The sequence below is a fragment of the Micropterus salmoides genome, unplaced genomic scaffold (genome assembly GCF_014851395.1).
Source record: "Micropterus salmoides isolate LMB-PRFRI ecotype aquatic unplaced genomic scaffold, ASM1485139v1 Ms_hic_scaffold_9, whole genome shotgun sequence".
In the NCBI taxonomy this organism is placed as follows: Eukaryota; Metazoa; Chordata; class Actinopteri; order Centrarchiformes; family Centrarchidae; genus Micropterus; species Micropterus salmoides.
Window position 1 is genome coordinate 2,424,815 of NW_024044681.1, and position 13,527 is coordinate 2,438,341.

The following is a 13,527-nucleotide window of genomic DNA, read 5'->3' on the forward strand; positions in this document are numbered from 1 at the left end:
GCGTGAAAACTGCTGAACCCTTGTTTATAGCTCATGCCATGTTATAGCTCTAATAGCTAAACCTTCGGGGCTCCTGGTGCACTGCTGATGCATCACATAGTGCGAGCAGAATTTAACAGATCGGCCCCCTTTTCATCGATACCAGGTCCGGCTGTTGGAGTCAGTATTGAGCTGATATCAGGATCGGATCTGTGAATCCCTAGTTTCGTGCTCACGGAAAAATTCCTGCAGACTTGAAGGTCATGGAGTATAAACTCAGAGCGGACATAAATTTATTTTTGTAAATGTTTTATTGCATTATGAGCAGATTCGTATGGAAAAGGCACCATGAAAACTATACACGTACAAATGCATTTCGTAGTAAATTCTCACTAACATTTCTTTCTGATTGGCTTCTAGAACTGTTTGGGTACAAGGACAGTTCACTAAATACAGAAACTTATTAACAGTGAACTACTGAGCATTAATCATTAGTGTAATTACAGTGTTGTGCTACAGTTCAGACCTTTTCATTCATTTTTACCCTTCACACCGTTTACTTCCGTTTTACTGGCCAAGAAAATGGCCTGAGAAACGTAAGTGCTGAATTGGAAAACAATAGTCAATACAATCAATGCCACAGTGAGAATGTACTGGCTGATTTTGACATCTTTATGCAAGCATACAGTATACATACACATTTATATTTTATATATAATATTTCATCCGGCTAGTGGATGATCAGGTGGCATATTTAGTTTGTGTTGGTGTAGAAATAATTTTTTACCTACTGAAAGTTTTCACAAACTTCAAAACAGATTTTGGTTGCTGATCTTTGCAGGAGAACCTTTACAGATGAAGAGTTTTCTGTAAATTCTCAAATAAAAGCCAGTATTTGAATAATGGATTAGAGTGATAGAATTACTTTAAATATAATGTAGTGTACAGAACAAAATGATCATGTCTGGTTGTTTAGTTTTTCTATAGCAGGCAACCAGAAGACAGCAAACTAAACATTTTATAATGCAACTTCTCTCTATATTAATAAATCTTTTTTTAGCTGCTGTTAAGTTACCTCAATGACAGCTGAGCTGAATTAGACTTTCTCTGTCTGTCATAATAAAACCCAAGGTTCCTCGATCAACTATGTTTATCTTTCTTTATTCGATTAGTGATCGCTTCATAGTGATCAAAAGAAACTGCAAAGTAGAGGGATTAGTGGAACTATTCATTATGCCAAATGTATTAACAGGTAAACACAGTTTATTGTACTTGGAGAGCAGCGAAAACTAGAAATAAAGACCTGATTCTCTGCAACTGATGCAACTATTTAACAATTTTTACTATTTTGTCCCATTGTTCAACATACTGAAGCGACGACGGCATCAACGTGTTATACTTCATCATAAGCACATACTTCTATGAACATGTAACGGAAACCAAAAGCGTTCCGGTTTATTAAGTTAAAAGGAAAAGACGAATAACCTTTTTGGTTTTGCCCGGACTAAACTTTGTTCCACACTTGGTCCAAATCCAAATCACAATGTTAAAAAATGTGTGCAATAAAGTTTCACCCAACAACAAGTCGGTTTAGGTTTCCCTGTCAATCTGACATTTCAGTCGCTGAGCGGCTCAGAAAATGAATAACAGGAAGAATGTTGAAAATACGAGCTCTTGTGACTCTGAGTACGCTTGATTTTTACCTGGTTTGTATAAATGTTTTTTCACCTAATGAAGTAGTTTAAAACTGTTGCACGTAATTTAAGATTGTCTATCGTTTAGTCGTTAAATAAGATCTTGTTAACGGACTTAAACAACAAACCGTTAGCATTAAGCTTCCTGTCGCTCTGCACAGCAAATGTTTTTATCAACACGTGATGATGTAAGGCGACCAACGGGACACCTGAGGCTACCTGTTGCTGTGGGCGGAGCCTAAAGGAAACACATTCATCCTGTTTAAAGTGGGAGCGTCGCCAAGTCAGCAGACTACATTCATTTCAGTGTTTAGACGACGTTTGATGCAAAGTCGGTGGAAACTGATTTTTGCTGACTGAATAGAAAATGAATCAAAGTGCGATTCTGAATCATTTAAAGGTTTGACTCGTCGCTCACCTCCAGCAGAGAAACACATTGCGTTTTTATTACTGTGCAAAAAACGCTGATCGCCACAACTAATAACATCTGAAGAAATCTGTCTCTAACTCTAAATCACATGACGCTCATAAATTAGACATTATAAAGTTATTGTCCATTTCGAGAAAAGGATTTTATCTTCTTTTGCTTTTTCAGTTGATCAGTTCTATTACCCATTATATTAAGTTCTCTATTTAACCATAAAATAAAAAGATTACTTACTATGAATATCTTAACTCTCTTGGCCAAAACAATCTTAAATATACAGTCTATAAGTCTATTCTTGTATTTCATAGAACAATATATTCAGTCAACATTCACTTAATTTCTTTTGTTTTCTACACAAGACACACACCATCGACCCGTCAGTTATTTTAACTACCAGCCCCAGTTTGTGCCTCTTGTTTACTTTCATTACATTCAAGTCACAGAGTTCAACATTTGCATCTCGCCTCAGTTTTAAAGCCATTTTCAGAATCCTCAAACACTCTCCAGTTCCCACCAAAAGTCCTGAAAGATCTTGACACTAGAAACACTATGTAAAGTAAAATTACTTATTTATAAAGTAACGCCACGAAGCGCACAACGGACTCCTCGTCACTCTGCTGATGGGATCAATGGGATGAGGATGACTGATCATCATCCGGCCTTCGTCCAGATAACTGAAAGGACTGAAGGCCTCAGGCGACACGCAGGACCACCGAGCTGCTGGTGGATGAACCAGACGAGGAAGCAGATGTGGTTCCGGACGAACAGGTTCAAGCAACTCGTCACATGGAGGCTGGACAAGGAGAAGGCGCCTGGAGGAGGACGCCAACTGAAGAGCGGATGCATAACTTGAGTCATCATCTTGTGGGATCAAGATACCATCCGTCTGTCTTATCCATCATGCGCCTTGTGCACAAATTATAAATTGTATCTTATTCACACAAAATCTTAAAGTTATATTATTATCATCAGGTATTTTTATGTATAAATGTATTTTTGCATTATGTTGGATTTTCAAATGTCATCTGAAAATGGTGGCTCGTTAAATCAGCTGTTATCTTGAGATTACGAGGATGTTGTTTTCTCATGATAACATTATGAAGGTTAAACACCCGATATGTCAGTTTTGGCTCTTTCATCAGACCTAACGGGTTAGAAGTCTTTCTTCCATTGTAGATCGGACCGAAGAGTCTTTGAAGATTCTGGAAATCCTTGGGAAATAGCAGCAAGTGTTGCGTCTTTCAGAAAAGCCAATGCTCAACTCTCCCATCTCCAACGCCCTGATACATGAGGCACAAGCTGGGCCAACAACCTACCAGCCGTAACATTAATACTGAGAGGCTTTGCTTTGGAAAATGAGCTACTGACTCAACATTTTTCAACACCAACAAAACTCTTCTGGTTGAGAAAAGAAAACTACGTCCAGTCCCAAAAGTGTTCACATGAACTTCAGGCAAACATGGCAGAATATTCCCTCTGTGTTTTGAACAATTCGGACGCTGCAAAAGTCAGTGGGGTTGGTCGTTCTTTACGCTTTTCCTACGGAGACGAGCTGAGGAGTTCCTGCCTGCGCCGCATGATCTCCACGAACTCTGCGTGGTCGGCAGCCGCCTGCGAGAAAACAGCAGGCTGCAGTTTGAAAAAATAAAAAATGAAAGTAAAAGTAGGAAGGAAGGGGGGAAAGCAACGTGGAGCTCAGTGGGTGCTGCCTTCGTCAAAAGACTCCACCCCTGAATCACAGGTGCTGGCTGCCAGTTTCTCCTGCCGCCTCCTCATGATCTCCTGGAGCTCAGAGCCTGAACTCTTCTGGAGACGCAGAGAGACAAAAAAGACAGAAGGAAAGAAGTCGAGGAAAAAGAGGTAAAGTCGAGGGGGGTTAAGGACAAAGGGAGGAAACAGAGCAGAGAAGCAGACACAAAGCAGCTGGTTAATCGGTGAAGCGCAAATACAAGAATGGAAATCTTCATTTCTTGCTGCCTCTTTAGCGACTGAGCGTCTTTGCCAATGATCTACTGAGCGAGCGTCTCTGCGTCGTCACTCAGAAGATTTTATCAGCAAATTAGACGAGAAAATCTTCTGGTCAATCAGAGTCTAACAGGCTGGCTGCGGTTATATGGACTCCATGTAAACTCAGCCAGTGGCCTGAACAAACCTCGGGAAGCCTTTTGGTGACGGCGCTGCGAGCTGTAGAGAGCATTTGGATGAAAATAATCTACAGTATGAGTCAGCTGGTTGAATCAGGGTGCATGCTGGGAAACATAAGTACCTCTAAAATTGGCCGCACTGCTCTGCTGAGTCAGGACTCATGCGACTTACACAAACAAATTAGCAAAGAAATACGGATGGTTTTAAAATTTAGTTGAAGTAGGATTAGTACGGAGGACAAGAAATGACTCTTTAAAAAAATACATAAATAAAATAAATGCTTAAATAAAAGCAGAAATACATATTTTGAAATTACTAAATGCTGAAATTAAGCGAAATGACTAAATCATTAATACCTTATATTTTGAATGAAAGCATTACTTTTTGTATCATTTATGTATGTATTTATTGACAAATAAGTCACCTTTTGTCCTCCTTGGATTAGTACTCTTTGCAATTGTAATTTTTCTTTGTTGCTCAGTGTTTTTAAGTTTTGAGTTGTTCTTTTTTTTTTTTTTTTTTTTTTTTTATAAATGCAACCAGCTTATTTTGTTAGAGCTTTAAATGCTGATCAGAGATCTCAACATGACTCTTATCAATGACACAAACTACTAGTTTCTACTTACCAACACTGGACCAAGAATGAACAGTTGTGATTTGGCAAACTGCTATTTTAGGTCAAGAATGAAATGTAAGTAAACTGTTCATATCAAAACTACTAAAACAAGAACCAGGTTGTAAAAAGATGAATTTTTTCTTTAAATAACTTTTTCTTTCTCTTTTATAATAGTAAATGTTTTACGTGGTGTGGCCATGTTGAAACAACTAGCACAATTAGCTGACTGCTAAAGCTAAGCTAGCACAAAGAACACATGTTGGTGGTCATAAGATCTCATTCCAGCCAAGACAAGATCCAGATCCTGGTCTTTATGGGGGGGGCGGAGGGCCACAGGTGAGGGACAAAGGGCAACAGGAAGTGGAACGTTCTGAAGCTGGTTCATTCAGGGAGTTTAAGGAAGACTAACTGTACAGCCACAGCAGGATGACAAATACTGGCGCTACCTTAAAATGCTGCTACACATGAAACGTTTGGAGCTTCGTTCTGACGGCCAAATTCAGGAACTGAAACTTTATTCGTATTTATGATAAAAATAAAAAATGTGACCATCAGATATTAATGCAGAGGTGGTTTGTTTTACAAGTCCCAGGTCAAGACTGGTAATTCCAAAGTGGACAAGTTACAAGCCCAGAGCGAATCAAGACCGGAAAGTTTGATAATCCCCAGTCAAGATCAAGTACCAAATGTAGACGAGTCTGTCCCATGTCCCTAGTAAAAACAACTATTAAGTTAAGATTGACTAATTCCAAGTCCTAACTTGGGATTTGCCTGTGCTGATTTGAAATTTGTCAAGACAAAACAGGCAAGTTCCATGTCCAGAATGGATAGTCCCAAGTCAGGTCCCAAGTCAAGACCAACAAGTCTGGTGTCACGCCAGTGGATGTCAAGACATCCCAACTGAAACGTCCAAGTAAAGTCATGAATGACTGGAGCTAAAGTAAAAGTTCATTTGCAAGTCTTTTCTGATGTTTGTCAAGTTGAGTGTAAAGTTATCAGATTCATGACTTGAGTTCACACCTCTGATTTGATCTGCAGCAGGTCTTTATGCACGTTCTATTACTGGAAACATTTTCTGATTGTCACTCTATTCAGAGATCTGAAATTTCGTCTCTTTTATGCCAGAGAAAATCTGCTTGTTCATTACCAAAAACGAGTCTTACATCGCCTTAAAAAAAAGTGACTTGAAATCTGGCCAACAGAACAAAGCCGTGAACATCCGTTAGTGAACACAATACCTTAATGAATGTGGTAACAGATTCAGAAGATCAAAGGAGGGTCAGAAGAAAACCTGCAGGTGGAAATAGACACCACACACCAGACCTTGCCAGAGTTGGGGGATAGAAAGCTTAAAGACAGAAGACCCTCAATAGACCTGCAGCTTCCAGACACAAACACTGCAGCCGACAGATTCCTGAGATAATCACCCGCCGAGCTGACGTGTTAACGGAAATACACAAGAACACCAGCCCTCAAATGACTCATTTGTTTACCGTAGTTAATGGTAAATTAAGGACGACATTACGAAACATGTAGCCTCAGTCACCATTTGAGAAGTCTACTATCCCTGTTCATACAGTGGCTTACAGGAGAATAATAGAAAGTGTATTTTTAGTTCTGAAATTAAAGTCAAAATTCTGGGGGGGGAAAGTCAGAATGCGAAGATAAAAAAAGTCACAATTGTGAGATCAAAGTCACAATTGTGAGATCAAAGTCACAATTCTGAGATCAAAGTCACAATTCTGAGATCAAAGTCACAATTCTGAGATCAAAGTCACAATTCTGAGATCAAAGTCACAATTCTGAGATCAAAGTCAAAAGTCTGAGATCAAAGTCAAAAGTCTGAGATCAAAGTCAAAAGTCTGAGATCAAAGTCAGACTTCTGAGAAAAGTCAGACTTCTGAGATTAAAGTCAGAATTCTAATATCAAAGTCAGAATTCTAATATCAAAGTCAGAATTCTAATATCAAAGTCAGAATTCTAATATCAAAGTCAGAATTCTAATATCAAAGTCAGAATTGTGAGAATTGTGACTAATTTTAGAATTTAGGTTTTTATCTTAGAATTCTGACTTTGATCTCACAATTGTGTTTTTCCTAACAATTGTGACTTTGATCTCAGAATTTTGACTAAACTTAGAATTCAGGTTTTTATCTCAGAATTCTGAGATCAAAGTCACAATTCTGAGATCAAAGTCAGAATTCGGAGATAAAAACCTGAATTCTAAGATCAAAGTCACATTTCTGAGATCAAAGTCACAATTCTGAGATCAAAGTCACAATTCTGAGATTAAAGTCAAAATTCTAATATCAAAGTCACAATTGTGAGAATTGTGACTAATCTTAGAATTCTGACTTCGATCTCAGAATTGTGACTTTGAATTCTGAGATAAAAACCTAAATTCTGAGATAAAAACCTGAATTCTAAGATTAGTCAAAATTCTGAGATCAAAGTCAGAATTCTCAGATCAAAGTCACAATTCTGAGATCAAAGTAATTCTGAGATCAAAGTCAGAATTCTCAGATCAAAGTCACAAGCCTGAGATAAAAACCTGAATTCTGAGATTATAGTCAAAATTCTGAGATCAAAGTCAAGATTCCCAAGATCAAAGTCGTAATTCTGAGATCAAAGTCACAATTCTGAGATAAAAACCTGAATTCTAAGATTAGTGTCAAAATTCTGACATCAAAGTCAGAATTGTGAGATTAAAGTCAGAAGCCTACGATCAAAGTCAGAATTCTGAGATCAAAGTCAGAATTCTGAGATCAAAGTCACAATTCTGAGATCAAAGTCACAATTCTGAGATCAAAGTCACGATTCTAAGATCAAAGTCACGATTCTAAGATCAAAGTCGTAATTCTGAGATAAAAGTCGTAATTCTGAGGTCAAAGTCACAATTCTGAGGTCAAAGTCACAATTCTGAGGTCAAAGTCACAATTCTGAGGTCAAAGTCACAATTCTGAGATCAAAGTCACAATTCTGAGATCAAAGTCAAAATTCTAAGGTCAAAGTCACAATTCTGAGATCAAAGTCAAAATTCTAAGATCAAAATCAAAATTCTGAGATCAAAGTCAAGATTCTGAGATCAAAGTCAAGATTCTGAGATCAAAGTCAAGATTCTGAGATCAAAGTCAAGATTCTGAGATCAAAGTCAGAATTCTGAGATTAAAATCTGAATTCTAAGATTATAGTCAAAATCCTGAGATCAAACTCAGAATTCTAATATCAAAGTAAGAATTGTGAGAATTGTGACTATAATCTTAGAATTCAGGTTTTTATCTTAGAATTTTGACTTTGATCTCAGGATTCAGGTTTTTGTCTCTGAGAGAAAGTAAAAATTTTGAGATCAATGTCAACAATTCTGAGATCAAAGTCAGAATTCTGAGATAAAAACCTGAATTCTGAGATACTAACCTGAATTCTAAGATCAAAGTCACATTTCTGAGATCAAAGTCACATTTCTGAGATCAAAGTCACAATTCTGAGATAAAAACCTGAATTCTAAGATTATAATAAAAATTCTGAGATCAAAGTCGTAATTTTGAGATCAAAGTCATTCTTCTGAGATCAAAGTCACAATTCTGAGATCAAAGTCGTAATTTTGAGATCAAAGTCATTCTTCTGAGATCAAAGTCACAATTCTGAGATAAAAACCTGAATTCTAAAATTAGTCAAAATTCTGAGATCAAAGTCAGAATTGTGAGAAAAAACAATTGTGAGATCCAAGTCAGAATTCTGAGATCAAAGTCAAAATTCTAAGATAAAAACCTGAATTCTAAGATTATAGTCACAATTCTCACAATTCTGACTTTGATCTCAGAATTTTAACTAATCTTAGAATTCAGGTTTTTATCTCAGAATTCTGAGATCAAAGTCACAATTCTGAGATCAAAGTCAAAATTCTGAGATCAAAGTCAGAATTGTGAGAATTGTGACTATAATCTTAGAATTCAGGTTTTTGTCTCAGAATTCTGAGATCAAAGTCACAATTCTGAGATAAAAACCTGAATTCTAAGATTAGTGAAAATTCTGAGATCAAAGTCACAATTCTGAGATCAAAGTCACAATACTGAGATAAAAACCTGAATTCTGAGATAATAACCTGAATTCTAAGATCAAAGTCACAATTCTGAGATCAAAGTCAGAATTCTAATATCAAAGTCAGAATTCTGAGATAAAAACCTGAATTCTAAGATTATAGTCAAAATTCTGAGATCAAAGTCATTATTCTGAGATCAAAGTCACAATTTTAAGATTAGTCAAAATTCTGAGATCAAAGTCAAAATTCTGAGATCAAAGTCACAATTTTAAGATTAGTCAAATATCTGAGATCAAAGTCAAAATTCTGAGATCCAAGTCACAATTTTAAGATAAGTCAAAATTCTGAGATCAAAGTCAAAATTCTGAGATCAAAACCTGAATTCTAAGATTATAGTCAAAATTCTGAGATCAAAGTCAAGATTCTAAGATCAAAGTCGTAATTCTGAGATCAAAGTCACAATTCTGAGATCAAAGTCAAAATTGTGAGAAAAAACACAACTGTGAGATCAAAGTCAAAATTCTGAGATCAAAGTCGTAATTCTGAGATCAAAGTCAGAATTCTGAGATCAAAGTCAGAATTCTAATATCAAAGTCAGAATTCTAATATCAAAGTAAGAATTGTGAGAATTGTGACTATAATCTTAGAATTCAGGTTTTTATCTTAGAATTTTGACTTTGATCTCAGGATTTTGACTTTGATCTCAGGATTCAGGTTTTTGTCTCAGAATTCTGAGAGAAAGTAAAAATTCTGAGATCAAAGTCAAGATTCTAAGATCAAAGTCGTAATTCTGAGATCAAAGTCACAATTCTGAGATAAAAACCTGAATTCTAATATCAAAGTAAGAATTGTGAGAATTGTGACTATAATCTTAGAATTCAGGTTTTTATCTTAGAATTTTGACTTTGATCTCAGGATTTTGACTTTGATCTCAGGATTCAGGTTTTTGTCTCAGACTTCTGAGATTAAAGTCAGAATTCTAATATCAAAGTCAGAATTCTAATATCAAAGTCAGAATTCTAATATCAAAGTCAGAATTCTAATATCAAAGTCAGAATTGTGAGAATTGTGACTAATTTTAGAATTTAGGTTTTTATCTTAGAATTCTGACTTTGATCTCACAATTGTGTTTTTCCTAACAATTGTGACTTTGATCTCAGAATTTTGACTAAACTTAGAATTCAGGTTTTTATCTCAGAATTCTGAGATCAAAGTCACAATTCTGAGATCAAAGTCAGAATTCGGAGATAAAAACCTGAATTCTAAGATCAAAGTCACATTTCTGAGATCAAAGTCACAATTCTGAGATCAAAGTCACAATTCTAATATCAAAGTCACAATTGTGAGAATTGTGACTAATCTTAGAATTCTGACTTCGATCTCAGAATTGTGACTTTGAATTCTGAGATAAAACCTAAATTCTGAGATAAAAACCTGAATTCTAAGATTAGTCAAAATTCTGAGATCAAAGTCAGAATTCTCAGATCAAAGTCACAATTCTGAGATCAAAGTAATTCTGAGATCAAAGTCAGAATTCTCAGATCAAAGTCACAAGCCTGAGATAAAAACCTGAATTCTGAGATTATAGTCAAAATTCTGAGATCAAAGTCAAGATTCCCAAGATCAAAGTCGTAATTCTGAGATCAAAGTCACAATTCTGAGATAAAAACCTGAATTCTAAGATTAGTGTCAAAATTCTGACATCAAAGTCAGAATTGTGAGATTAAAGTCAGAAGCCTACGATCAAAGTCAGAAGCCTACGATCAAAGTCAGAATTCTGAGATCAAAGTCACAATTCTGAGATCAAAGTCACAATTCTGAGATCAAAGTCACAATTCTGAGATCAAAGTCACGATTCTAAGATCAAAGTCAAGATTCTAAGATCAAAGTCGTAATTCTGAGATAAAAGTCGTAATTCTGAGGTCAAAGTCACAATTCTGAGGTCAAAGTCACAATTCTGAGGTCAAAGTCACAATTCTGAGGTCAAAGTCACAATTCTGAGGTCAAAGTCACAATTCTGAGATCAAAGTCAAAATTCTAAGGTCAAAGTCACAATTCTGAGATCAAAGTCAAAATTCTAAGATCAAAATCAAAATTCTGAGATCAAAGTCAAGATTCTGAGATCAAAGTCAAGATTCTGAGATCAAAGTCAAGATTCTGAGATCAAAGTCAGAATTCTGAGATTAAAATCTGAATTCTAAGATTATAGTCAAAATCCTGAGATCAAACTCAGAATTCTAATATCAAAGTAAGAATTGTGAGAATTGTGACTATAATCTTAGAATTCAGGTTTTTATCTTAGAATTTTGACTTTGATCTCAGGATTCAGGTTTTTGTCTCTGAGAGAAAGTAAAAATTTTGAGATCAATGTCAACAATTCTGAGATCAAAGTCAGAATTCTGAGATAAAAACCTGAATTCTGAGATACTAACCTGAATTCTAAGATCAAAGTCACATTTCTGAGATCAAAGTCACATTTCTGAGATCAAAGTCACAATTCTGAGATAAAAACCTGAATTCTAAGATTATAATAAAAATTCTGAGATCAAAGTCGTAATTTTGAGATCAAAGTCATTCTTCTGAGATCAAAGTCACAATTCTGAGATCAAAGTCGTAATTTTGAGATCAAAGTCATTCTTCTGAGATCAAAGTCACAATTCTGAGATAAAAACCTGAATTCTAAAATTAGTCAAAATTCTGAGATCAAAGTCAGAATTGTGAGAAAAAACAATTGTGAGATCCAAGTCAGAATTCTGAGATCAAAGTCAAAATTCTAAGATAAAAACCTGAATTCTAAGATTATAGTCACAATTCTCACAATTCTGACTTTGATCTCAGAATTTTAACTAATCTTAGAATTCAGGTTTTTATCTCAGAATTCTGAGATCAAAGTCACAATTCTGAGATCAAAGTCAAAATTCTGAGATCAAAGTCAGAATTGTGAGAATTGTGACTATAATCTTAGAATTCAGGTTTTTGTCTCAGAATTCTGAGATCAAAGTCACAATTCTGAGATAAAAACCTGAATTCTAAGATTAGTGAAAATTCTGAGATCAAAGTCACAATTCTGAGATCAAAGTCACAATACTGAGATAAAAACCTGAATTCTGAGATAATAACCTGAATTCTAAGATCAAAGTCACAATTCTGAGATCAAAGTCAGAATTCTAATATCAAAGTCAGAATTCTGAGATAAAAACCTGAATTCTAAGATTATAGTCAAAATTCTGAGATCAAAGTCATTATTCTGAGATCAAAGTCACAATTTTAAGATTAGTCAAAATTCTGAGATCAAAGTCACAGATCAAAGTCACAATTTTAAGATTAGTCAAATATCTGAGATCAAAGTCAAAATTCTGAGATCCAAGTCACAATTTTAAGATAAGTCAAAATTCTGAGATCAAAGTCAAAATTCTGAGATCAAAACCTGAATTCTAAGATTATAGTCAAAATTCTGAGATCAAAGTCAAGATTCTAAGATCAAAGTCGTAATTCTGAGATCAAAGTCACAATTCTGAGATCAAAGTCGTAATTCTGAGATCAAAGTCAGAATTCTGAGATCAAAGTCAGAATTCTAATATCAAAGTCAGAATTCTAATATCAAAGTAAGAATTGTGAGAATTGTGACTATAATCTTAGAATTCAGGTTTTTATCTTAGAATTTTGACTTTGATCTCAGGATTTTGACTTTGATCTCAGGATTCAGGTTTTTGTCTCAGAATTCTGAGAGAAAGTAAAAATTCTGAGATCAAAGTCAAGATTCTAAGATCAAAGTCGTAATTCTGAGATCAAAGTCACAATTCTGAGATAAAAACCTGAATTCTAAGATTAGTGTCAAAATTCTGACATCAAAGTCAGAATTGTGAGATTAAAGTCACAATTGTGAGATCAAAGTCAGAAGCCTACGATCAAAGTCAGAATTCTGAGATCAAAGTCAGAATTCTGAGATCAAAGTCACAATTCTGAGATCAAAGTCACAATTCTAAGATTATAGTCACAATTCTGAGATCAAAGTCAAGATTCTAAGATCAAAGTCGTAATTCTGAGATAAAAGTCGTAATTCTGAGGTCAAAGTCACAATTCTGAGATCAAAGTCACAATTCTGAGATCAAAGTCAAAATTCTGAGATAAAAACCTGAATTCTAAGGTCAAAGTCACAATTCTGAGATCAAAGTCAAAATTCTGAGATCAAAGTCAAAATTCTGAGATCAAAGTCAAAATTCTGAGATCAAAGTCAGAATTCTAAGATCAAAGTCAAGATTCTGAGATCAAAGTCAGAATTCTGAGATTAAAATCTGAATTCTAAGATTATAGTCAAAATCCTGAGATCAAACTCAGAATTCTAATATCAAAGTAAGAATTGTGAGAATTGTGACTATAATCTTAGAATTCAGGTTTTTATCTTAGAATTTTGACTTTGATCTCAGGATTCAGGTTTTTGTCTCTGAGAGAAAGTAAAAATTTTGAGATCAATGTCAACAATTCTGAGATCAAAGTCAGAATTCTGAGATAAAAACCTGAATTCTAAGATTATAGTCATAATTCTGAGATCAAAGTCACAATTGTGAGATCAAAGTCACAATTGTGAGATCAAAGTCACAATTGTGAGATCAAAGTCACAATTCTG

General features: G+C 35.1%; 1 protein-coding gene across 6 annotated transcripts in view; it reads right to left on the minus strand.

Annotated features, from left to right (window-relative positions):
* Positions 1-271: 271 nt before the first annotated feature.
* The window catches only part of eps8a (epidermal growth factor receptor pathway substrate 8a), a 65,678-nt gene continuing 52,422 nt past the window's right edge, over positions 272-13,527 (minus strand). For all 6 annotated transcript variants that reach the window (XM_038707970.1, XM_038707969.1, XM_038707972.1 and 3 more), the window contains one exon: positions 272-3,906. In XM_038707970.1, the coding sequence (XP_038563898.1) occupies positions 3,796-3,906 (111 nt within the window). In that variant the 3' untranslated portion in view covers positions 272-3,795. The remainder of the gene's footprint in view (positions 3,907-13,527) is intronic.